This window comes from Cryptosporidium sp. chipmunk genotype I (genome assembly GCF_004936735.1).
Source record: "Cryptosporidium sp. chipmunk genotype I strain 37763 chromosome Unknown contig_83, whole genome shotgun sequence".
Taxonomy (NCBI): Eukaryota; Apicomplexa; class Conoidasida; order Eucoccidiorida; family Cryptosporidiidae; genus Cryptosporidium; species Cryptosporidium sp. chipmunk genotype I.
This window is the reverse complement of record NW_027125586.1, coordinates 1-23,068: the sequence shown is the minus strand read 5'-3', so window position 1 is coordinate 23,068 and position 23,068 is coordinate 1. Positions and strand designations below refer to the sequence as shown.

At 29.7% G+C, this 23,068-nt stretch overlaps 10 protein-coding genes across 10 annotated transcripts; 5 read left to right on the top strand and 5 right to left on the bottom strand.

Annotated features, from left to right (window-relative positions):
• Nucleotides 1–1,453: 1,453 nt before the first annotated feature.
• Nucleotides 1,454–2,752, bottom strand: ELE39_003751 (uncharacterized protein; the record flags this gene model as incomplete). Its single annotated transcript, XM_067346778.1, has 1 exon — nucleotides 1,454–2,752. One exon carries the CDS (start codon nucleotides 2,750–2,752, stop codon nucleotides 1,454–1,456), a length of 1,299 nt encoding a protein of 432 aa, XP_067202290.1.
• Nucleotides 2,753–3,116: 364 nt separating this feature from the next.
• ELE39_003759 (amino acid transporter) lies at nucleotides 3,117–4,733 on the bottom strand (the record flags this gene model as incomplete). Its single annotated transcript, XM_067346786.1, has 1 exon — nucleotides 3,117–4,733. One exon carries the CDS (start codon nucleotides 4,731–4,733, stop codon nucleotides 3,117–3,119), a length of 1,617 nt encoding a protein of 538 aa, XP_067202298.1.
• Nucleotides 4,734–5,104: 371 nt separating this feature from the next.
• Nucleotides 5,105–5,710, bottom strand: ELE39_003758 (uncharacterized protein; the record flags this gene model as incomplete). Its single annotated transcript, XM_067346785.1, has 1 exon — nucleotides 5,105–5,710. One exon carries the CDS (start codon nucleotides 5,708–5,710, stop codon nucleotides 5,105–5,107), a length of 606 nt encoding a protein of 201 aa, XP_067202297.1.
• A 1,261-nt stretch (nucleotides 5,711–6,971) lies between these two features.
• ELE39_003757 (serine threonine phosphatase) lies at nucleotides 6,972–8,132 on the bottom strand (the record flags this gene model as incomplete). The annotated part of the gene is made up of 2 exons (XM_067346784.1): nucleotides 6,972–8,081; nucleotides 8,127–8,132. The coding sequence occupies 2 exons, from the start codon at nucleotides 8,130–8,132 to the stop codon at nucleotides 6,972–6,974; spliced, it is 1,116 nt and encodes a 371-aa protein (XP_067202296.1).
• Nucleotides 8,133–8,281: 149 nt separating this feature from the next.
• ELE39_003756 (DNA-directed RNA polymerase II subunit RPB4) lies at nucleotides 8,282–8,947 on the top strand (the record flags this gene model as incomplete). Its single annotated transcript, XM_067346783.1, has 3 exons — nucleotides 8,282–8,327; nucleotides 8,498–8,672; nucleotides 8,725–8,947. The coding sequence occupies 3 exons, from the start codon at nucleotides 8,282–8,284 to the stop codon at nucleotides 8,945–8,947; spliced, it is 444 nt and encodes a 147-aa protein (XP_067202295.1).
• Nucleotides 8,948–9,586: 639 nt separating this feature from the next.
• Nucleotides 9,587–11,866, top strand: ELE39_003755 (sexual stage-specific kinase; the record flags this gene model as incomplete). Its single annotated transcript, XM_067346782.1, has 1 exon — nucleotides 9,587–11,866. One exon carries the CDS (start codon nucleotides 9,587–9,589, stop codon nucleotides 11,864–11,866), a length of 2,280 nt encoding a protein of 759 aa, XP_067202294.1.
• Nucleotides 11,867–11,951: 85 nt separating this feature from the next.
• On the top strand, nucleotides 11,952–12,620 carry ELE39_003754 (t-snare domain; the record flags this gene model as incomplete). Its single annotated transcript, XM_067346781.1, has 1 exon — nucleotides 11,952–12,620. The coding sequence occupies one exon, from the start codon at nucleotides 11,952–11,954 to the stop codon at nucleotides 12,618–12,620; it is 669 nt and encodes a 222-aa protein (XP_067202293.1).
• A 181-nt stretch (nucleotides 12,621–12,801) lies between these two features.
• Nucleotides 12,802–17,268, bottom strand: ELE39_003753 (DNA polymerase alpha catalytic subunit; the record flags this gene model as incomplete). Its single annotated transcript, XM_067346780.1, has 1 exon — nucleotides 12,802–17,268. The coding sequence occupies one exon, from the start codon at nucleotides 17,266–17,268 to the stop codon at nucleotides 12,802–12,804; it is 4,467 nt and encodes a 1,488-aa protein (XP_067202292.1).
• A 508-nt stretch (nucleotides 17,269–17,776) lies between these two features.
• ELE39_003752 (secreted insulinase like peptidase) lies at nucleotides 17,777–21,511 on the top strand (the record flags this gene model as incomplete). The annotated part of the gene is made up of 1 exon (XM_067346779.1): nucleotides 17,777–21,511. The coding sequence occupies one exon, from the start codon at nucleotides 17,777–17,779 to the stop codon at nucleotides 21,509–21,511; it is 3,735 nt and encodes a 1,244-aa protein (XP_067202291.1).
• A 448-nt stretch (nucleotides 21,512–21,959) lies between these two features.
• Nucleotides 21,960–23,043, top strand: ELE39_003750 (peptidase insulinase like peptidase; the record flags this gene model as incomplete). Its single annotated transcript, XM_067346777.1, has 1 exon — nucleotides 21,960–23,043. A coding segment is annotated over one exon (1,084 nt), but the record flags the coding sequence as incomplete, so codon positions are not given.
• Nucleotides 23,044–23,068: the final 25 nt, after the last annotated feature.

Here is a 23,068-nt window from a genome sequence, read left to right as displayed (position 1 = left end):
AAACCTAAACCTAACCCCCCTAAACCTAAACCTAAACCTAAAACCTAAAACCTAAACCTAAACCAAACCTAAAACCTAAACCTAAAACCTAAAACCTAAACCCCAACCCTAAAACCTAAAACCTAAAACCTAAACCTAAACCCTAAACCCTAAAACCTAAAACCTAAAACCCTAAACCTAAACCTAAACCCTAAACCTAAAAACCTAAACCTAAAACCTAAAACCTAACCTAAACCCTAAACCTAAACCTAAACCTAAACCTAAAACCTAAAACCTAAAACCTAAACCTAAAACCTAAACCCTAAAACCTAAACCTAAAACCTAAAACCTAAAACCTAAACCCTAAAACCCTAAAACCTAAACCCCTAAACCTAAACCTAACCTAAACCTAAAACCCTAAACCTAAACCTAAACCTAAACCCTAAACCTAAACCTAAACCTAAAACCTAAACCTAAAACCCCCTAAAACCTAAAACCTAAAACCCACAATATATATTTTAATTACAAGTTAACCTAATTTAGTAAATTAAAGTGTACTGATTATATTTGACTAAACCAAGTTTTAAGCATGGAGTAAGCTAATTATATTTGTCAATATATAAAAATTTAACTATGATTACGAGAATTAATAATCTCTAAATTTCATGAGCAATATACTTTGACAATTTTAGTGACGAACTTTGATACTTTTCGCTAGTATAACTTATATATTTTGAAGAAATCTATATTGGTAAAGCATACAACAATTAATTCTCCAAAAAAAAATACATAGTAAACGAGCGTTACAAAAAACTTTTTTATTGAAGCTAAATATTTTTACTTTAAAAAAATTAATTTTTTTGGATTATTTTGCTCATTTTATAGTTGCTATGTTGCATTTTTGTACTTTATGAATATTAAATTGATTTATCATATAAACTTGATATATATTGTGCAACCAAATGCCTTTTAAATATTAAACAATGCTAAAAGTGGCCCTTATAAATAACTAAAGCTTTCAAAAAATTAAACCAGAATTAAATATTTATTTTTTGTTAATTTAGATAATTTACATTCATACTGAGTATTTCTGCATGGATTAAACTCTTTTTTAGGTTTAATATTACTTATTCTTTGAAACATGATCTGTTTTATATATTAATTAATCCAGAGCATTAAATAAAAATTGAGAACTCTAGGTTATTGCTTTGTTAAAAAAAAAAAACAATATTCGTTAATTTAGCTGATCAATTTTCTCTTTCACAGGTTTTACACTGGCAAATCTAATTGTTTATCTTGAATTAATTTTGAAATTTATTAAGTTAAACAATGGTTATATATATTAAAATGTCTTTAAATAATCTTTACGGGTTTATTCAATTAATTTAATTCAATAATCTAACAATGAATTGCTATTATAAATCAAATCAATTTGAATGCAAAATAATCTTGTTATTTCTCTCAATTATAGATTTTACTCATTAATAAAACTTCTCTTTTTTCTTGTTTTTGTTTGATAATCTGTCTCAATTTTTATTTCTCTCAATAAAGAATTTTCTTCCTTCATTTTCAAACACTCTCCAAAATTACTTTTCAAATTAGTCAAATCCAAGTTATGATAATCTCTTATTATTTTTAAAACTTGATTGAATGTGTTAAAATCATAAAGAAATATTGCTAATATTGTTTTGGGATCTGTACATTTTTTTGCAATGACGGTGAAAATATCAAGAGCCAAAAGCACCTCTGAGGCTCGAATCATTCTAGAGGCAAAAAAGAGTAACAAATATTTACTGGAGAAATCTAACTCATTAAGGAATGCTAGCTCCATTAATGAAGTACAGAGCCTAAATCCAAATTCTTCGACTATAACATCACCCATGTTTAATGGGTACAATACTGGGTTAGTCTTTGATAATAAAGGCATTTTTGAAGAGTTCATAGCTACATACAACTGCTTGATTTTGTTTTCAACATCCTTTCCTCCAATAGAACCAATTAAAGAAGCACTTCCGTTTTCGTTCCTAATAACAAACTTGAGCTTTTCTTTAAAATCACTTCCATCAATATCGCGTGCCGAGCAAACCAGTAAAAATAATAAAAGAACTAAAAAAATATCTTCATGACTCCCTTCAAATATTAATATTATTAATGCAAGTGTATTTTTTAAATTCAAGCAATTAAATAAGTGTAAATTATTTAACATTGATTTATGTCTTCCAACTTTCAACTTTCCATAATCTTTCAATATAACTCTTTTGTAAGATTTATGGTTCCTAACCATGTATTTAACAATTGCATTAGGCGACGAATCACTTTCTTCGTCCCAAAAATGTGCCAATCCTTTAATAAGCACATGTTCATTAGAATGCATTTTATTCAGCTGAAACCAAATTTCAGATAAAATTATATCTTTAAGGCTTAGTGATCTTATCTCGAATTCTATAATAACCAAATTTGCTGCATTTTTGACCAAAAATGTAGCTATCCATTTAGCCATGTTTTCAGAAAATCCCGAAGGTTTTTTATTAGCTATCTCTTCAATTGCTTCACTTTGAAGGCTGCTTATAAGACCACTTGATGATTCTGTGTTGGAAGAAGTTGCTACTTCTTCTGAGTGCGTACCTTTATCTGTGCCATGTGTGCTTAGATTCTCATCACTTCTATTCAAGCCTTTGCCACCTTCATTAAATGGATAGTTAGATGCAGAATCTGCTAATATATTTATATAAGCCAGTATTAATATCGATAAAAACAATATTTTGTTTGTCATTTGTAATTAATAGGCAAAACCTAGAGATTATTATGTGTGCATTTTCAAAAAGTTGAAATAAATCAAATTGAAAAAAAAGTGTTTAACACACATTTTGTAAATAAATAATAAAGTAATATTAGATATGATCACTAAATTTTTCTCTGAAAATGATCTTATATTCAATAGCTAGCTTTTCTGCTCTAGGAAACGAAAAATGATAATAGATTATAAAAATTTTTAACCCTGTAATTTTTTTTTAAACTAAAGAAATCAATCTTTATAGTAATTATTTCAAATAATTATTACAAAATACATTAAGTTATTTTTAATAACTCATATTTCTGATACATAATGATGGCTGTCAATAATCGTAAAAAAAAAATTATTTAAACCCTTCGGAATCCTTCATAGTACAAATAGTTGGATTTTCATTACTCCAATTTAGTATAGAGTACCAGATTACTAGAATTGAAGTAAATATACCAGATATAATAAGTAGAAAATCGATTATAATGAATTTAATTCCTATTTCCTTTCTGAAAATAATGAAATGAAATAATGCAGGAAGTAAAATGTTTAATGGAACACAAAATAGTCCTCCAATTAAATTAATTAAATTGCTTAGTGAATCATGCAAAATGTATCCCAGAAAAGTAATAAATATGCATGATATCATCATCCAAAAAGATGGTAGTACATTTTCGTTTTGAACCTCAAAGATATCGGTTTTGAGTTTTTTGTGTTTAAAGTGTTTTGTTTCTTTAAAATTAAAATTGTGGGTGTAATTTAAATCTGGCGAGAATGAATGATCTTTCACTGAGTAATCAGTCACAGGCTCCTCGCAAGAAACAATGACTTGTTCGTTCAAACTAATACCTTCCATTGAAATTGTGGAGTTGCTTTTAATCAGAAAATGTTTATTTGGATTTCCCTCCGTGATTTCAATTTCAGATTTCGGAAAAATCCTTTGTGACAAACCAGAAGAATATTTTGAAAAAATTTCCTTCATCGGATAAACCATTAGTGGTAATGACAATAATACACTCACGGAGTAAAGAATTTTACCTCCCATAGCAAGTGGAGTAAACGGCAGGTTTAAGGTTATTGCGGAAAGAGTGCTTTCACCATATGCAAACGCACAAAGAAATGTAAATGTGAGAGCAAACACAAAAACTACAAAGATTGCCAGCAAATAAATCCATGTAAAAAATCTTTTTTCTCTCTGGTTATTTATGGAAGAATAATATGAAAGAGTAACAGGAGCACAAACCCATAAATATGCTGCTGTTCCAACAAATCCTGGAATATTTGATGTATCTGAAATTGCAGGAATATTATAGAAAGAGCTTTTGATGTGGCTTCTGATTAATGTGCGAAATGATTGTACAAGAACTAAAGCAATTGCTGATATTAGAGCAAAATTTGAAATTAAAATTACAGGAGCGAGCGACTGAATTTTTCTAGCTGATACTAACGGAATATATACAATCAGCTGCAAGAAAGTAATTAGAGCTGATCCATAGTTTAAATATTCTGGCGAACAATTGTGAACTCCTGCGATAATGTCTTGTATGTTGTTAGTGATAAATGTTACATATATTGAGCCAAATGAAATTGCAGTTGAAATTAGTGAAAATTCTAACAAAAACTTTCCAAATTTGCCCATTGCATGCATAGCAATAGAAGAGTAATTCCCATTCACTCTATCTGCGGATTGCATCAAGAGCAACGTTGATAATACATTCAAAACCCAATAGTAAAACATGATTAGCGCGCTCAAAATATATCCTGTGTTAACTACTCCCTTTGGTGAAAACAAAATTCCTGTCCCTATTGCTGCTTTAAATACTGTAATAAACCCTATTCCCATGTGTGTTAATTCACTCTTTGAAAATTTGCCTAGTTTCTTTTCAATTTTTTGTTTATTTTTATCTTTACTTATTTCCTCAACTTGATTTTCATCTTTAACTGTGATCTGTCTAGAGCAAGTGTCACTCATTGTGACAAATTACCCTATTTACTACAATACTTTAAACCAAAGATGCTCTGATCAAATATCATAGAGAGCCACTTTTTATGTCGCGAACATTTATCTTAAACCTGAATAGCATTGCTCGCTCTTGCAACAAATATTTGCAATACAGCGCGAACAAGCACAGATGCTTACGTCTACAGTATTATCGAAATGCTAGAAATTACTTTAATAAAAATAAAGAAAAAAAAAATATGAACTAAAAATATTTGACTTAATTATTTTAATTAAACCCAATTATTTTCTAAACTTTTTAACGAGACAGGAAATCTAGTTGAAATTCCATTTAATTCAATCATTAAAGTTTTTAGATAGACAAATAGCACATGGTGCCTTTTCTAGCTTAGTCTTAGTGATTTGCTCATAATTTGAACCAGTTCAGATGGGCTGTCACTTTCAGCATCTAATTCCAATGAATCACGGCTTCTCTTGCATAATGAAACCAGGCAACTATTATAATATTGTGATTTTTCCATAGAAACATTTTTCGTGTTATTTGTATCAGTATTATTAACTGGAGAGTGATCCTTTTCATAGCAACTTTCGGAATCACTATCATTCCCACAAACACTTACGCATTCATATGTAAGATCAAGATAATATTGAGAAATTTTTCCTCTAGGAGTTCCCGTGCTCAAAATACTATCACGAATAAATCCTCTTTTTGGAGTAATTAAATGCTTTGTGCAGATTGAAGATCTGTTAATCGCTTTCATTAGTGGAGTTGACAAATTTTTTTCATATATATTCCCAAAATCATTCTCATTTTTAAAGTTATCTAACTCGTCAAACCACTCTCCTCCAATAAATTCAATATTAAGCTGTTTACGTATTGCCCTTCGAGCATCAGGAGCCAATGCTATTGTTTCATCTTCAATACTTCTGGAACGTCTTGGTGTTGATAAATATGTATTATTAAAATTATCAATTGTTTCTGAAGACATTAGTAATATTTTTTTTTTCTTCAATTTATCACTGCCTAATACTAGTTATTTTCTGTTTTGGAATTTATTGTCTATTCTTATTACTATTGTTCTTTTAAAAATTTAGTTCTTCATGTTATTTCAATATAACAATATTGTCTAATCTTCAGGAAAAAAATGACTAATAATTAGATAGTTATTTTTGACCCAAATTTTATTCTTGATATTGTGTTATTTATTGTTGCCACTTGCAATCAAAAAATATGCAAAATGTGTGGGGCTGACATTCCCGCCAAGTGTGGGGTAGTTAACATGAATCTAATTATTTTTTTCATGCGAGAATTATTTTCAAAAATTAAAAATTGCTAAAATATTAAATATTCATTAATTATGAAGTTAATATGCTTTTATCAAACATGGATTTACTTTGGCTAATGCAATTTTAAATTAGATTTAAATTTCTTTTTAATTAGAATTATCAATACAATAACAATTTCTTTGATAAAATGTGAATAGATATGATAATTTAACATTTTTTGTGAAGAATTTTCACTCATAAACTAGTTATTTTTACCTTTACTAATTAGAAATTGTCGCTCAAAAGTTCAAAAGGTTTTATTTTTGGTGCAACATAAAATATAGTTTCGTAACTTGGATATGTAAATCTGCGGATTTGAAAAATTTAACTGTTGAATGTTTGAGTTTTAACTGACAAGCTCTAAATAATTAATACTTAAGCAATATTATTTCTTAAACATGCATAAAATCAGTCAATTCAGAAGAAATAGAACGGATTGTACTTGAGTAGTTTAAATTGCTAGTCTTTAAAGCATTAAAGCTGTCTGCCAATATTTATACTCTTATTAATTTCAGAATTATTTGCCTTTTGAGTCAGCTCAATAAATTCATACATTTGGTTATTATAGTAAGCCTAGTATTAAAATTATTTTTAAATATCACTTGATTATAATTAAAATTTCTTATTAATTGTAAATTTAACTGCATTAAGGTGAGCGTAAACTTCTGGTGGATGATTTTTAAAATATATAGCATCTAATGTATGATCAGTCTTTCTTTCAGTACTGTACATACTAGTCGTAGTTTGGACATGTGAAATAACTATTTAAAATATATGCAGATGTAGAAGTAATCATATTAAAATACATACAGTATTATAATTTAATAATCATCATTTCATCAAAAATTAAATTTTTTAATTATAAATAAAGATATTATGGCAATTTGAAAATTTATTATAGATCATTGTACTGATGGCATTAATTTATTCAATAATTCTTTCAATGAAATTATATTGATCTTGAAAATTTTTAAAGTTTCCATTTGTTTGATCCCATAAGGGCCACTCATAGTGGTTTTCATCTAAGTCTCCAATAACTTCTTTAAGGTTTTTATTTATAGTATCTATGTCAAATTTAGTTGGCTTACTTAATTTGGGTGTAGAGTTTTTGTCCATGATAGAATCCCCTCTTGGAATATTTGCTTTAACAGATCTAAGTATTGACAACCATTCCAAATCTAAATAAATACGAATATCATTTTTATTAGTATTTACATCAAAATATCTTACAGATGAACCCGAATTTTTAAACTTGTCGATTGCTCTAAATTCAGATGAATATAACTTATTTTCAAATTCTATTGAAGCGTCAAAGAAACAATGGTGATGTCCTGAAAACCAAAACAACGGCCTTAAATGCTCAATTAATTCGATACAGCCAGGAATCCCAAGTCTACCTAATTCAATATCTTCTTTGAGATATGGTTTCCTTCTCAAAAGATAATTTAAATTTCCAAATCTTTCAATGCCATTTGGCCAATCATGTGAAATCATTAAATCGACTTTTCTGAGCACATCGGAATCTAAATAGCTGGATTTCAGTTTCTCAAGAAGTAATAATTTCTGTATTTCAAAGCGTCTAATATGATACCAGCTCCTTTTGCTTTCTTCAGTGAATGGTTTTGATTCATAGTATCCTCTATAATGGTCATAGTTTTTATAAATACCTGAAATACCAGCAATCCTAATATCTCCAACTCTAATAACTCCAGAACTACCCAAGTAAAAAATGTTCGGAGCTACCCACCCTCCATAATAAAGTGGAATCAATACATTTGGAGTCTCATGGTTCCCACCAATGAAAATAGTCAACTTGGGAGCTTTTTTAAATCCCTCATAATATTCCCAAAAGTCCCCTTTTTTTAATCTGTGTGATTTGACTGCCATATCTCGTAGGTCAACCTCGTCTCTTATTGTTTGCATATCACCACAACATATTATCAAATCGACTTTCTCATTTTTTTCATTCTCGTATTTCTCCACATCCATATACAATCGATTGAGTTCGCCGTGACAGCATCCAATCACTGCAATCTAATAACATTTAATATTTAAAATTTAAAATAGTAATTAACTTACCTTCATTCTTTTATATACAAAAATCTGCTACATTAATGATTGCACTTGATCAAAAAAAAAATAAAAAAAATTACATTAAGCGCTAAATAATATTTAACTTTCGAAATAATATTTCATTGAAAAGTTAATTATCTAGGGTTTTAGAATAGATAAAGATGTCAGATGATAACTTTGATATAGAAAAACTGGAGTTTGGAAAAGGTATGTTTAGTAATTTTGTAATAAAGTTGCGAGGTTTCAATGCATTTACCTATTATTTTCGGTCTAATACCGTATTATAAGGAATAATTACTAATGTATTCCGAAATTAAATTATTTACGCAACTCGATTCTTTTATTTTACAACGAGATCATTTTGATTCAATATTTAGAGTTAAATGGAATTAAGTGCTTGAATTTAAGTGAGCTTAGATTACTACTAGAAGATAGAATGAGAACTTATCCGTCAGGGTCCGATGAAGCTCACACGTTAATTAAGTCTGCATACGACTATTCATATAAATTTGGAAAGATTAAGAATAGAGCATCTGTTATGCTAATCAGAGAGTAAGTTATATTAAAAAATATGCTATATTAAATTAATAAACATTAATTTCAGGGCCCTTGATGAAACTACAAAACTACACGAATTCGAAATAGCATCTTTAGTTAATCTCTTACCCAGAACTCCTGACGAGGCAAAGGTGAGTATGAAACCTTTTTACTTACATAAAAACTCAAACTTTATTCAGAGTTTAATTCCATCACTCTCAAGGCTACCAAACGACCATATTGAACGCATAATAATAAACTTAGAAAGCCACAGAACATATTCGACTTAGAAAAATATAATTAAGAATTAACTAGAGCAATAGTAATATTTATATTAAAAACTATAATATATCTTTGCCTTCAATTTGTCATCTTTAAATTTGCTAACATTTCAATCTGTTTCAGTGATATACAGTGAAATTTGTGAACAACTGTATGTACTCAAAAAAAGAGAGATTGTAAGGTCAGAGTAACTATGACGGCTGGCATTGTATACATACTTCCAGGTATCACTTTAGCACAAGGAGTTCAAAACGAACATTATTTGCACTAGAGTAAAGCTCTAATCATCCCTTTCACCTCTCTAAATAATATGATAACTTACCTATTTAATAAGAGTTTGAAATGATTTATTTAGGATATTTGACCTTTTAGAATTAAGACACGTATAGGCGCCAACCATAAACCGCCAACTAATTGCATTTTAACTGTTATTAGCATGCTAAATGGATTGAAATGAACAGAAATTTAACTGCAAAGGCTACAATAGTAATACCATATTAGAAGCAGCTAATTATAACAGCTGTACAAATATTAGTACATGCATTTATTACTATTTAATATTAATATTTCAAGTGAATATATATATATATATATATTTAAAATTTTATATCCAATATAAACTGTTTGGAATGTAATTGAGTGAAGAGATGCATAAAGACTCTTTAAATAAATATTTAAAGAGAGAATATTTGAAAATAAGAAGTTTATTAGTATTTAATAGCGGAGGAATAGAGTTACATAGAAAAGAAACAAGGAATATTGTTACAGAAAAATTGAAAAATAATAGAATTTCGCACAAAAAAAATAAAGTTCAGAAAAAAAATATAGTAATTTCTATGGAAAATTTGCATTCATTGCTTCAAATTGATGACAATGAATTATTTTTCTATTATGGAGAAACATTGGAAAGCCAGAGGCATGGATGGGGTTTTTTAGCAGATAAAAACAAAATTGTTTATGAGGGAATGTGGTATAAAGACCAAGCAGTGGGGCTATACATATCGCAATCCAATTTTATGGTAGAATTTGGTTATAAAGATTACTTTTACAGAAATTCTAATTCATATCAATCACAAATAATTTGGGGTAAAGAAACAGAAATTATTTTAGATAAAAGGGCTCAGCAAAACAACATGATTGATGAATACTTCAACATTAATGACTTTAATGAGAATGATAATTTTAGAAAAATATTAGATTCTTACTTAACTTCGAATTTAAAGCAAAACGAGCCGTTTGAATACTTAAATACTTCACTATTGAATAATATAAAAGAATTTCAATGCATTGGACATAATTTGTTCACGAGAAACCTTGAAAATTTGAATAGATTAAATAATGAAATTATCTGCCAGTCTATAATTCTAAATAATTCAAAAGATAGTTATAATTATTATGGCAGAAAAAAAATTGACATTTTAACTGAAAATGACAAAGAAAATCTTAACGTGACAGAAAATAATACTGATAATAAAAAAAGGTCAATAAGAATAAACAGAAGTTTTACTTATGATAGAACATGTAATAATGACAAAACTTTAATATTTAAACAGTTAATTTCAACTCCTATCTATGCATGTGATTGTTATAAATGGAGCAATGAAGTTATATCTCTTATTCTTCTTTCAAATGGGTTGCTGGAGGAGGCAATAGCATTTCAAAATTGCAAATTAACTGGGAGTGATATTCCTCTCCTTAACGATCAGTTGATTAAAGAGCTCGGAATTTCCGATAGTTACTCAAGAAAATTTATATTGAGGCTGTTTCAACAATTTTGGGGATTCCTTGATTATATGGATTTATCTCTAATTGAAAACTCTAATGTTAAAAACCTAAGCACTTTACCTTACATCAATAGGACAGAAATAGAATTAGGAAGTTATATTTCAGGTAATCCTTATTGTGTCATATTAAATGCAAAGTATAAAGCTCAAAAAGTCATCTGTAAAATTCTTGTATTTAATACTGACAATTATGAGGAGTTAGGTTCTGTAGATAGAATTAAGTGTAGAAATAGTACCAACAATATTTTAGAGTATTGTTTCGATAATAACCACAATAATAGCAAAAGCGAAGATTCGGAAAATGTAGAGAATTTACCAATTTGCTATATTTATAGGCATAGGCGAGACTGTATATCAAAAGAAAATTTATCTAAATATGTTCCTACTTCAGTTAAGATGAGGAATTGGGAAGCAAGAATTTTGAGTTATCTTTCACCACATCCAAATATTGTACAATGCTTAGGTGTCACTCAGATATATATGGGCTGTGAAGCTTTATTATTAGAAAATTGCGAAGGTGGAAGTATGGACCAATACTTAATTAACGATAGCAATAGTAAGTTCCAAAAATCCAGATCGAAATTTTCAGCAAACAGATTGGAAATACTCTCTTGGTTGAGAGATATTGCAATGGGAATGGAGCATGTGCATAAACTAGGTATTTTGCATAGGGATTTAAAGTTAAGTAATTTTTTTATATCTAAAGTTGGGCAAGAGGTCGTTGGAAAGGTTGGAGATTTTGGAATAGCAATATCTATAGATTCAAAACTTGGTTATTCACCTTTTACTGATTATGGAAATGTATATTACGCTGCACCAGAAGTACTAAGAAAAGAGGGGTTTTTTAAAGAAAGTGATGTGTGGTCATTTGGAATGAGTATGCTAGAAGCGCTAACAAAGTCTTTTGTTTTTGATGGTTTTTTCCCTGGCCTTGCTATGGTAGTAAATGCTGCAAATATAGATGCCATTCAAAAAAAACTTGATGTACCAATTGAGCTTAATATGCTTATCAAGTCAATTCTTGAACCAGATAGAAAAATGAGACCATCATTTGAATTGATTTCTTGTGAGTTATCCAAAATTATTGAAAACTCACGAGAATCAGCGTTCAAAAAACTACTTGAATTTCATGCATTTAAATAAGATGAATGGCGCCAAAGCTTTATTTCGTGCTCCTTGATAATTTTTTATATGAATAAGAACTAATTTATTTTTAAATATAGAGCTAATGCTTTTGCAAGAGCTTCAGTTTAAATTTTCAAGGCTGGACTCACTGATTTCAAGGTATGAGTATCTTTCAAAGACCAAGAAGTTTGGAGACTCTGCTGTTTCTTTTTGTACACAGAATATTAATAATGCATTAGAATCTATTCAAATTGAGCTCAGATCATTAAAGGAGCCAAGTGAAAAAAAAAAATTTCAAGAATTTCTTAATTCTCGAAATGATCGAATCAGAAATATAAATGAATCCTGGATGCAAAATACACAATTTCCCACAGAACAAGTTTCACATACTACAAAACGAAGTTTTAACGATGAAATTCAATCTTTGAATTATAGCGACTTGTCAGACCATAAAAAAGGTGATGCTTTAATACAGCTGACTGATGAATCAATTTTAAGGATGAAGAAATCTCTAATTGATACTGAGAAGTTAGGAGACGACTCTCTTATCAAAATGAGTACTCAGAAAGAACAACTAAACAGAATCCGAAACGAACTAGATAGTGTAAAAGATAATATTTACAAAGCTAACATATCTTTGAAGGCTATTGCTAGAAATACCGCAACAGACTTTTGTGTACAGATGCTGTGCGGGATATTATCTATTTGCTTTCTAATAATTATAGTAATTTTAATCGTACTTGGAATCAGAAAAAATAACCAATCTACGTAGTTTCTACTTTAATTATTTATATAATTCTACTAGATTACTATATTATTTGAAAATACATATTCTATGTAATTATTCGCCTTTAAATTTAAGCAATAATTAAGAAAAAAACGTTACTCGGCTATAGAAAATAATGTATGAAAATCTTATTTGTCAAAATGTTATTAAAAAACTTGAGAAAATCCTAAGAACCTAGTGAATTTGTATTTTTATTCCATAGACTAGAGAGTAGATAATCATTGGTGCAATTCGATGCGATTCTCTTATCCTTTCCTTTCAGAAAAACAAATAAATCATTCATTTGGATATGGTTATACTTGTTTATATCCATAAAATTAAGAATTATGTCCTTTAATAAAGCTTGTATGATTATATCCTTTTCGGAATGATATTTTTGGTTGGAGGGATCATTATTTACATTTGTTGAAGAGAGCCAAAATAACCAATGATCAAGGTATAACCAAATTTTATGTGGAGAAAGATCATTTATTAGTGACTTTTTAGTTTTACAATGAGACTGTGGACAGTTAAACCCATTTTTAAGCGATACCCTTCTAGTTTGAATGTTACATTCTCTGCAAACACCATGAAAAGCCGAGTAGCACCCAAGGGTCAGCGTTCTAAGATGGTTCTGAAGCCAGTTAGAAAGGAATTCTGGTGGGAACTGGCTTCTACATACTTGGCACTCCCATCTATTTTCTTTAAGCAAATAAAACACTGAGTTTGGCTCAGAATTTCCTGACTTTATACATTGGAAACAATTAATACTAGCTGTAATTGGAACACTAGTATAAGTTTCTGGGCTTTTCTTCCATTCAAATGTTGAAAATGAGTCTCCAATGTGTTCAGAATCCTCATTATGAATTATTTCACTATACTGTTTATATTCAAGACCTAGACAATGCCCGACTCTGCTAATTTCTAAACCTGGTATTGGGGCACATAGTCTTGAAAGTGGCGGAAGTAATTGTTGAGTCTTATACCATTCAATGTCAATATTCAGCCCATTCGATTTCACTTCTTCAGGAGAATAAGCTCTTTTAGAAAGCATGGAACTTTTTGAAGCGGCTTCTTCTGATGAATGTAAATTAAGCTCTTCTTTACAAATTATATATGGGATTTCGGTACCTGAAGAAACAGGTAAACCAGAAGAAATCATCCTTTTTGCAACAATTACATGAGGAAGGAGATACGGGTCTGAATAGAATTGAGGAAGCTTTGTTAATGTTTTCGTTATTATGAAACTCTCTAAAGGAATAGAATTCGAGGTCAAGGCTTCATTTAAAGATTCTAGTGTATTCAATATACTTGTTATCACTGTATCAATTGGTTCATTGGAAAATAGCAAATTCAATATTTGTGTTGAAACATTTCTAGTTAAAATTGACCAGTCACGCCTAACCAAATCCAGCCCCTTGCATTCCAATTTGAATTGTTTACGATTAAAATCAACTATTTGAATGCAGGCGTATTTTTTTTTTTTAAGTAGTAAAAGTCTCTGCAAAACTCCATCTAAATCCAATTCTAATTTATTATAGTCTTTATTGACAATCTGTTTAATCTGAGAAGCTAACTTTAGAACATGTGAATATCCTTCGCCATTACCATCATCAAAAATATTTGTATTCACCATAATACTATCAGTGTCACCATATATAACCTGAAGCTTAGTCTCGTCTTCAACTTTCAACTTAGTCTTCTGTAAGATTTGGCGTCCATAGAATGTGATTATTGAAGCAAGATCTTTTGCATAAAATCTAGAGTTCTTATATCCTAAACATCCGTAAAGAGAGTTTGCAGTGAGCTTCAATGCAAGCTGTCTTATCTCAAGTTGGCTCTTTCTTGTGCCGGGTGGCATATTTTTAAGAATTTCTTTAATATGACGCCTTCTTTTCACAAGGCATTCCAAAATTCCAGGAAGTATGGTACTATCAAATTGATTTGAGCCATAATTTCTGTCAATTACAGAACTGCCTTCAATCGTTTCTGTTGTATCTGATCCTAATTCAGTGGGTTCACGTGTTGTAAAACAAATATTAAACTCTTGGATGATTGATGGATACAGTGAGTTGAAATCTAGTAAAAGTATAAATGAGTCGTACAGCCCTGTTATAGGCTCCAATACCAGACCTCCAGAATAAGTCTCTTCCTTTTTTAAATTATTGTCATCCTTATCAATTTCAGATAATACTGAGTCCTCTGCTCTAATTTTATATTTCTGGTTACGTTGGATACAGTCTGGTGTTACGAATTTTCCTTTATGAAATTCGTGTAACAACAGGTATTCGTTCCTCTCTGCCCTTAAAAAAAGTAAACTTTTGGACCAAAGAAAGCCTGCTAAATTGGTCAATTCTCGAGTTAAAGGTAATACCTGTAGGTGGAATAGTAGTTTGAAAACTCCCACAGAAACTAGTAAATCTTTAGTAAGAGATTTGTTGATAGTGTCAAAGTTTTTGTAAGTCTCTAAATGATATGTCTCCGCAGAAGCTGATTTCATTACTGAAGCTTTCTGTAATTCTAAATCCCGGGGAAAAACTTCAGAAAATATGGAATTTAATCGATAATCTGTCCTGCTTTTCATAAACTCTCTGGATGATAGACATGTATCACATATTATGCGCCCTTGAAAGACTGACTGGATTCGTTTAGTGCTCGACAATGATTTAACACTTTGTTTTTGTGTCTGTGCGGAAATACAAATCTTCCCCAACTTCCAAAGATTTGGGACGCCTACATTTAGCATTCTACTAACCAAAATATCTAAATGGTCTGTCCAAACATTATGGCCGACAACAACATCTGGATCTAACTGAGAAAACGAAGTTACAAATGCTAATAATAAAGACCTCTCATTTGAGAAATAGTTAATGCCCGATTTTTCCATTTTTTCTTCTGAGCCAGTTGGAAAAGAAGAAGAGCCGTACCTCCTAATTCCAGTCCATGTATAAATTTCTGCATTTCCTGGTGCTCTTTTCTTTTCTAAAATTTCAGAGGAATTTACTTCATCCCATTGGGCATCATCAATATTCATGTTCTTTAATGTAACCATTGAAATGCTGTATATTTCTGGGTTGTTAGAACCATTAGAAGGCAATCTTGAACATACATTTATGCAGGTAATAGATAATAACGGTGAACTTGCCAGCATTTTTTCAAAACTATTGTCTTCCAGTCTTTGTATTTTACTACAGTCATCCATTTTACCACCTTTGTAGTTCGCAGGCACCCATGGTCGAATGGTCTTCCAGTTAGGAACGTGTACTTCAACTTTACATTGGGACTTTCTCCCTCCTCCCACTGGAACAATTTGATGTGGCTTTGATATTACAAGCCAAGAAGGCCCCTTTATGTCCCTTTTAATGATAAAATTCTCTGTTAAACTTGTATTTAATCCAAATATACGAGAAAATGTTTCTCCAGATAAGTTTGTAGGTAGTGAAGGGTTTTTTGAAGAGTAGAGTAGTTTCAAAAATGGCTGATTTGGACCATATTTCACATCTTTTTCTAAAAAACAAAAATTCCTAACTACTGGCTTCATCTGTATCTTTGGAATTCGATATTCCTTTCTAAGCTCTAAAATCTCTTTTGCAACGTCATGAGAAATCGATATAGGATCTGGGTGATTAGGAGTGCTTTCTCTAGGATATACATATAGAGATCTCCATGTTTCTTTAATTACAACACAACAACTTTCGATGCTATAATTTACTTTTTCATCTAAGTCGCCTCCTAATGTCATAATTTTGCCAAATAAATACAGCTCACCTGTTCCCAAATCCTCCGTAACCTCCATCAAATAAAAAATTAGGTTTTCCTCTTCGTTAGTATACACCTTGGTACTAGTTCCAGAAGGTTTTCTCTTAACATTTATTGTTTCATCTCCAAGTTTTATATATTTACATTCCTTAGCTAGGATTTCTTGTTCAACTGCATCTTTCTTTTGTGCCTCTGTTGAATCCAGACTTTCAAGAGTGTCATTAGGAATAAAATGCTCATCTTGTTCATATGATGGATTTTGCACCATTGATTCATCTTCATCAATGATAAAAGTGTGTTCACATAAATCCTCCAAATTATTACATTTATTTAAAGTATCAGCCTGAATCTCTTCATTTGATCTTGTATTATCCCCTATTTCCAAATTTCTAGGCTGATTTTGTTCATTTTCTTGAACATCCATATCTATATCTTCGAATAAACTATCATCAAAATGTTTAAGTGTAGATAAAATATCCATACTTTTTGATTTTGCTTCTTGTTTTTGCTTGGTTTTTGGCCCATCTTCCTCAGCTGAATCGCCAGGAATAAATTGAAACTGCTTTAAAATTGTGCTTCCTTCATTAAAACTTTTTCTAGTATATTCCTTTCTCCTTTTCCTATCGTTCTTTTTAGCTTCATTATTTTCTGAAGGAAGTGGAATATAATTTTCCATCAAATCTCTCCCATCATCCTCGTATCCAATTCCGTTATCGTCTACAACAAAATTTCCAGACCTTCTCTCTCTAATAATATTTTGGTACTCCTCCTCGTCAACTTCCTCAAATATGTCATTATCCTTCAATGTATAAGCATCGCTTGCCTTAATTTTCCCTTCTCTAATTTTCCTTATTTCTGAAAGTGCTCCTTGAGCATTTGTAAGGTATCTCTTCATTATTAGAAGATACCTTCGAGCTTTATATTGCCTGTCCTTAAATGATAAACTTTAGCAACAGAGTTCCCCACATAATTTTGAACTAATCCCATGTTATTACTAGCAACTCGGCGCCAACTCTTTTTTTTAACAAAATTATTATTTTTGTAAACTCATCTAAAGCTTAAATATTAAAAATTCCAAATAAGACATCGTTAAATTATGTTCTATGGGTTTTTCTACATTTGTTTTATTTCTTATTTTATTCTCTTCATCATACAGCTAATTATCAAAACTTCCTTGTGAGATGAACATTCTAAATGTTATAGGCCTTAAATTTACACTTTTATATTGAATTATTAAACTTTTTTCTGTAGCTGAATTTATTTTTTTCAAAAAATTTTATTGAAAAGGCAGTTTGTGTGGCGCCAAACAATAGCTTTCAAATAATCATTTTTTACTCTGAAAAGTACCGTTAAAAAATAATATTGGAGCGTTAATAAATACATTTGCTTATGCAGAAAAAAACATGATTAAAAGGTGTTGGTATTTAAAATTATGTTTTTTTATTTTCATCACTATCTTTTACTTTGAAGTTTGTGCTACATTTGCAAAGCAAGAGTTAACTTTTTTTAAAGATGAAGCTAAAGAAAATCAGAAAAACAAACCCCAAAGTTTTTTTTTCAGAAACGATAGAAGAAAGCATAGAATAAATGGGAAAAAATGTATTTATAAAAATAACCCCAAATATTTAAATAATTCTTATGATGATCTAGTTCAAATAACGCATCCAGAAAAAAAGTCTAAACAGTTAGAAGAAATGATAGACGACAATTCATTTGAAAAGCCCGATGGGTGTACTAGAGAATATAGATACTTAAGGCTACCTAATTCTCTGAAAGTATTTATGGTCTATGATAAGACAACGGAAATATCATTTGGTAATATGCATCTGGATTTTGGGTTCTCTTCCGACCCAGAAAATATTCCCGGGCTATCTAAATACCTGCTTTATACTTTATTATTTGGCTCATTAAGGAGCAGGTTTACAAAGCATTTTGGATTAGTAATTGATAAACTTGAAGGTAGTTTCGGAGCAAGTATAAATAGGGACTATTCGAGGTACGACTTTAATATCCACTCAAGTAAATTTGAGATTGCTTTGAAAATTTTTGCGAATATGTTTATAAATTTGAATACAAATGATAGTGTACACGAAGAAATTTTGGCTACACTTACAAATGATTTAGCCAATAATATAAATTTGGATAGTTTTAGACTTTCAGATATATTGCAAGAGATTTCATCACCAGCTAAAACAGATAAGAGTAGTTATGATTGGAATATATTAGAATTTATGCAGCTTCACCACTTAGACAAATTTAAATCAAAGAATTTATTACTCGAATTTTTTAATCAATACTATCGTGCTGATAGAATGACTCTTACAATTTTGTCAAATAAGACCCTCGACGAGCAGACCTCAATTGTAAGAAAATACTTCAATAAGATCAGAAGAGGCGACTCAAATATTGTTACAAGGCTAAGGCTTCCTGACTCGGAAATGCGTCATCCTCTATATGGATCCACAGGAAAAATTTTGGTTTTCAATTCCCCACAAAGCTCTTCATTTTTAAAGTTGATATTTCCGCTAAATAATATATCCAAAATAAGATTTAGTTCAAAACCGATGTTTTTTTTTTCAATGTACATTTCGAGTAAAAGAAAAGGCAGCCTTTATTATCACTTTTATAAACATGAATTAGTTACTGAAATGAAAATTTATTTATCAAATTCATTGTTTGGACATTACAGCTTAATCATAAATATTAGTTTACAGAGCTTGGGCGAGCAAAGTATTATTCATATAATTAAAGGTATTTTTTCAGTATTCGAAATGATGAGAAGCAATAAACCAAAATTGGAGTTATACAATAGAGCAAAAACGCTTAAAATGAAAAAGTTTAAACACAGATCAAACAGTTTTATATTTAATGAATGCAGTGATATTCAAGATGCATTCAACATACTTAAATGTCCTCCAGAAAAAGTACTTTCTGCGCCTTCAACATATACAGAATATAATTTAGAACTTCATTATAAGATTTTGTCGAACTTAAAACCTGAGAACATGCTTTTAATCACAACATTTAACTCTAAGCAGCCAATATATTTTTCTGTGCCCCTTAACAAATATAAAGGTAATACCACAGAGATAATCCATAAATCAAATAATGACACAAGAATTATTTCAGCAATTAAAGCAAATGCGACTTTATGCAAATTTTATCAGAAACAACTGCCAATCGACAATACTCAGGCTTTCTCTTTTGCGGACTGTTTTAATAATCTAAGCAGTTTAACAGGATTTGATTATAGTATTTTATTTGAAAAAAGTTTAAACGAAAGTGAAATAATTACTTCAAACTTTACTCACACGGAATATGTCATTAAGAAGATTCATCCATTTTTTATTTCATATTTGGTTAAATCAGTTAACTCCTATACAGCAATTAACATGTTTGAAATTTCTGACCCAGAATACAAATTCTTTAGAACGAGGGAATTTAAGAATTACCTTGTAGATGTTCAAAAGCAAGATGTACCGATTAGGCTTATAGATGCAATCCGGAACCTGAGATCAAAGAGATATAACAAAATTGTCAGTCAAGACTATCTAAAAGACTATCAACATATATTTTATTTACCCATTCACTCGATTAATATTCCAAAATCATCAATTTCCATTACAATAGGTCTTCCACCAAATTTATATTCTGATAATCTATCTTTTCCATACTCTCCCAGAAAACTTGAAGTAATATTTTCGATAATATCTTTTATGTTACTAAGATCTTTTGAAGATATTAAGTATTATTACAAAAAATTGTCAATTAGTTTAAATTTCTCAATCAATACACCAACCATTTTTTCCTTATATACGTATGGAATAATTGTGGAGCTTACAGGTATTACGGATAATCTTCCACATGCAATATCGACAATTGCATCTCGTATTAAAGAATTTCCCAGTATTGTCAAAGATTCTGATTTAATTGTTGCAAAGGATTATTATTTAAAGTGCATAATGAGTAATAATTTTGAATACTTACCTGTAATTCAATTTCAATCTATATTGAAGATTCTTTTGTTTAATCAAGATTTAACAACTTGTTCTATAAATAATGAAATCAAAGGAGTTAAATTACATGAAATTGCTAACGCTATTGATTTTCTAGTTAAAAATGGAACTTTTCAAGGTATCATCTATGGAAACATTAATCCTATTAAAGCAAGAGAACTCTTATTATTGTTTTTCATAAATCTTGGTAGAACATCAATGGAAGAAAAGCCTTTTAACAAAAGATCAAATATTTTTTTAAAATTACTTTCGTCTGTTAAAAAGCTGCTTTTTAGTTGTTTTAGTTATATTCAATCTTTTATTAATAAACTCAATGGAAAATCTATCATGCAAAGTGAGACTCCAGAACATTTAAAATCTATCCCTACACAAAATGTAACGCGAGATACTCTAAGAGATTTTCAAGTCATTGATCTGCTTTCTTTTAAAGAGGGTACTAACTTTTTGTATCTTGAAAAGTCTAAATTTGAATCTTTCCGACTCCATACATTAGTACTGAAAATATGCTTTGGATATTTTACTGTTGAAATTGAATCATTGGTTGACATTCTTGTGGAGATGATGCTCAAAAAATATCATAATGAAGTAAAAAGAGAGCATAATAAAATTTTTACTGGAATAAAAAGAAGCACTTTTTCAGATGGTGTTGTCTCCATTGAAATTAAAATTGTTTCAACTAACAACTTATCAGAGTTAATTTCATACATCTTGAAAATATATAATAATTGGGTTATACATAATCCTGAAGTAACGCATCAAAACTTTATTTTAATAAAAAAGTTGATGATTGAATCTCTTTCTAATAACTCTAAAAATCATTCTATAATTGATTTTAAAAAAGAGATACATTTAAAAAGATACCAATTCAATAGAAAAAAGGAAAAGATTGAATTTATTTCTCAATTGGGTTATTCAGACTTTTTTATTTGGTTGGCTACTCAGTCAAAAAAAGTCGTTAAGCTTTTATTTGTTATTTATTCGCCTCACTCCAACGAAGAGGAAATTTCAAAAGCAATTAATTCAGTTCCTCCTGAATTCGAAAGAGTCAACTCTACGGACTACTTTTTTAAGCAACCAAATACAAGGTCATTTAATCCATCTCAATTATACAATATAAAATAACTAATATTTGACATGTATTCGTATTAGCTTCCCTTGTTATCTTGCCGCACTCATCTAATCCGATCAAACATTTAGAATCTTTAAGTTCTATTTAGCTAGGTATTTTTATTATATAATCATGAATTTATTAAGGATACAACTTTTATTCTGTTTTTTCCTAATTATTCTACCTTTAAGACTTAATTCATGAATAATAACAATTATAGGTCTAAAGATACTTTCTAACTATAATATAATTAGTTGGAGCCGTAACTTCAAATATTTTAATACGTTTAAAATAATTCAGAGAACTTACGGCATTTAGGTTTGTGATTAAGCAGCTTTCATCGTAAATTATTTAATTACGAATTATTTTTCTGTAAATTTTTGGAGTCAATAATACAGTTAAAGAATTTTGCCGCATAATAAATCTGACTTTTACTAGTTTTCTGCATTCAAAGCAATAAAAATGTTAATTCAAAATGCATCCGCTTCCATTTTAATTCTATTAACTTCATTATTATCTTTTAAATGTAATTCACCTTTAATAATAGACGTATGTATTTCTGCACTAAGGAAATCAAGAAAAACTAATATCTATGGGCTAGATGTGGAAATCGAAGATCCTTTTTTTCTTCAAGTCATAAATGATGAGAATTTCAATAAACCGATAACATCAAATAGAACATTTAGATATATTAAATTGGGAAATGAACTAGAGGTTTTTTTAGTATCTGATGCCATTACAGAAATGTCATCTGCTAAAATGGCAGTAAGGGTGGGAAGTTACATGGAACCAGATTCTCTTCCTGGCCTGGCTCATTACCTGGAACATTTATTATTTATTAACACAGAAAAGTATTCAGAATTAGATGGGTTTAACAAATTTATTTCACTTCACAATGGTTATACAAATGCCTTTTCATCTGGGACCGAGACTAGATACACATTTAATATCGATTCTTCTTTTTTTGAAGTTGCACTTTCAATGTTTTCTGAATTTTTCAAAACACCTTTGTTTAATGATAAATACACTGAAAGAGAGCTCATGGTAATAGAAAATGAATTCAACTTCCGTAAAAATTCACAATTTTTTCGTTTATTTCATGTACTCTATGAACTATCAGATAAAAGGAGTCTATTTGGGAGATTTCCGTGTGGCAATATGGAAACTTTAAAAATAATTCCAGAATCTCAAGGAATTAATGCTCGAGATGAAGCCATAAAATTTTACAAGAATGAATATAGTTCTAATCGAATGGTACTAGTTTTGGCAAGTAACCACACTTTGGATGAATTGACTCACTTTGCCAATAAGTACTTTTCAGAAATTGAAAATAAGAACTTACCAGTCAATTCAATTAATAACCCAATTCAAGATGGTAATTTAAATCCATATAATACAATGGTTAATAAATTAATTGTTGTTGAAACTTTGGATTATTCAAGAAATTTGAAATTGATATTTCCAATGAAGAACTATATGATTCAGCACAGGAATAAAGCTAGATCTTTATATCTTGAAAAACTTATTAGTTCAGATAGAATTGGTGGTTTAAAACATCATTTAAAAACAAA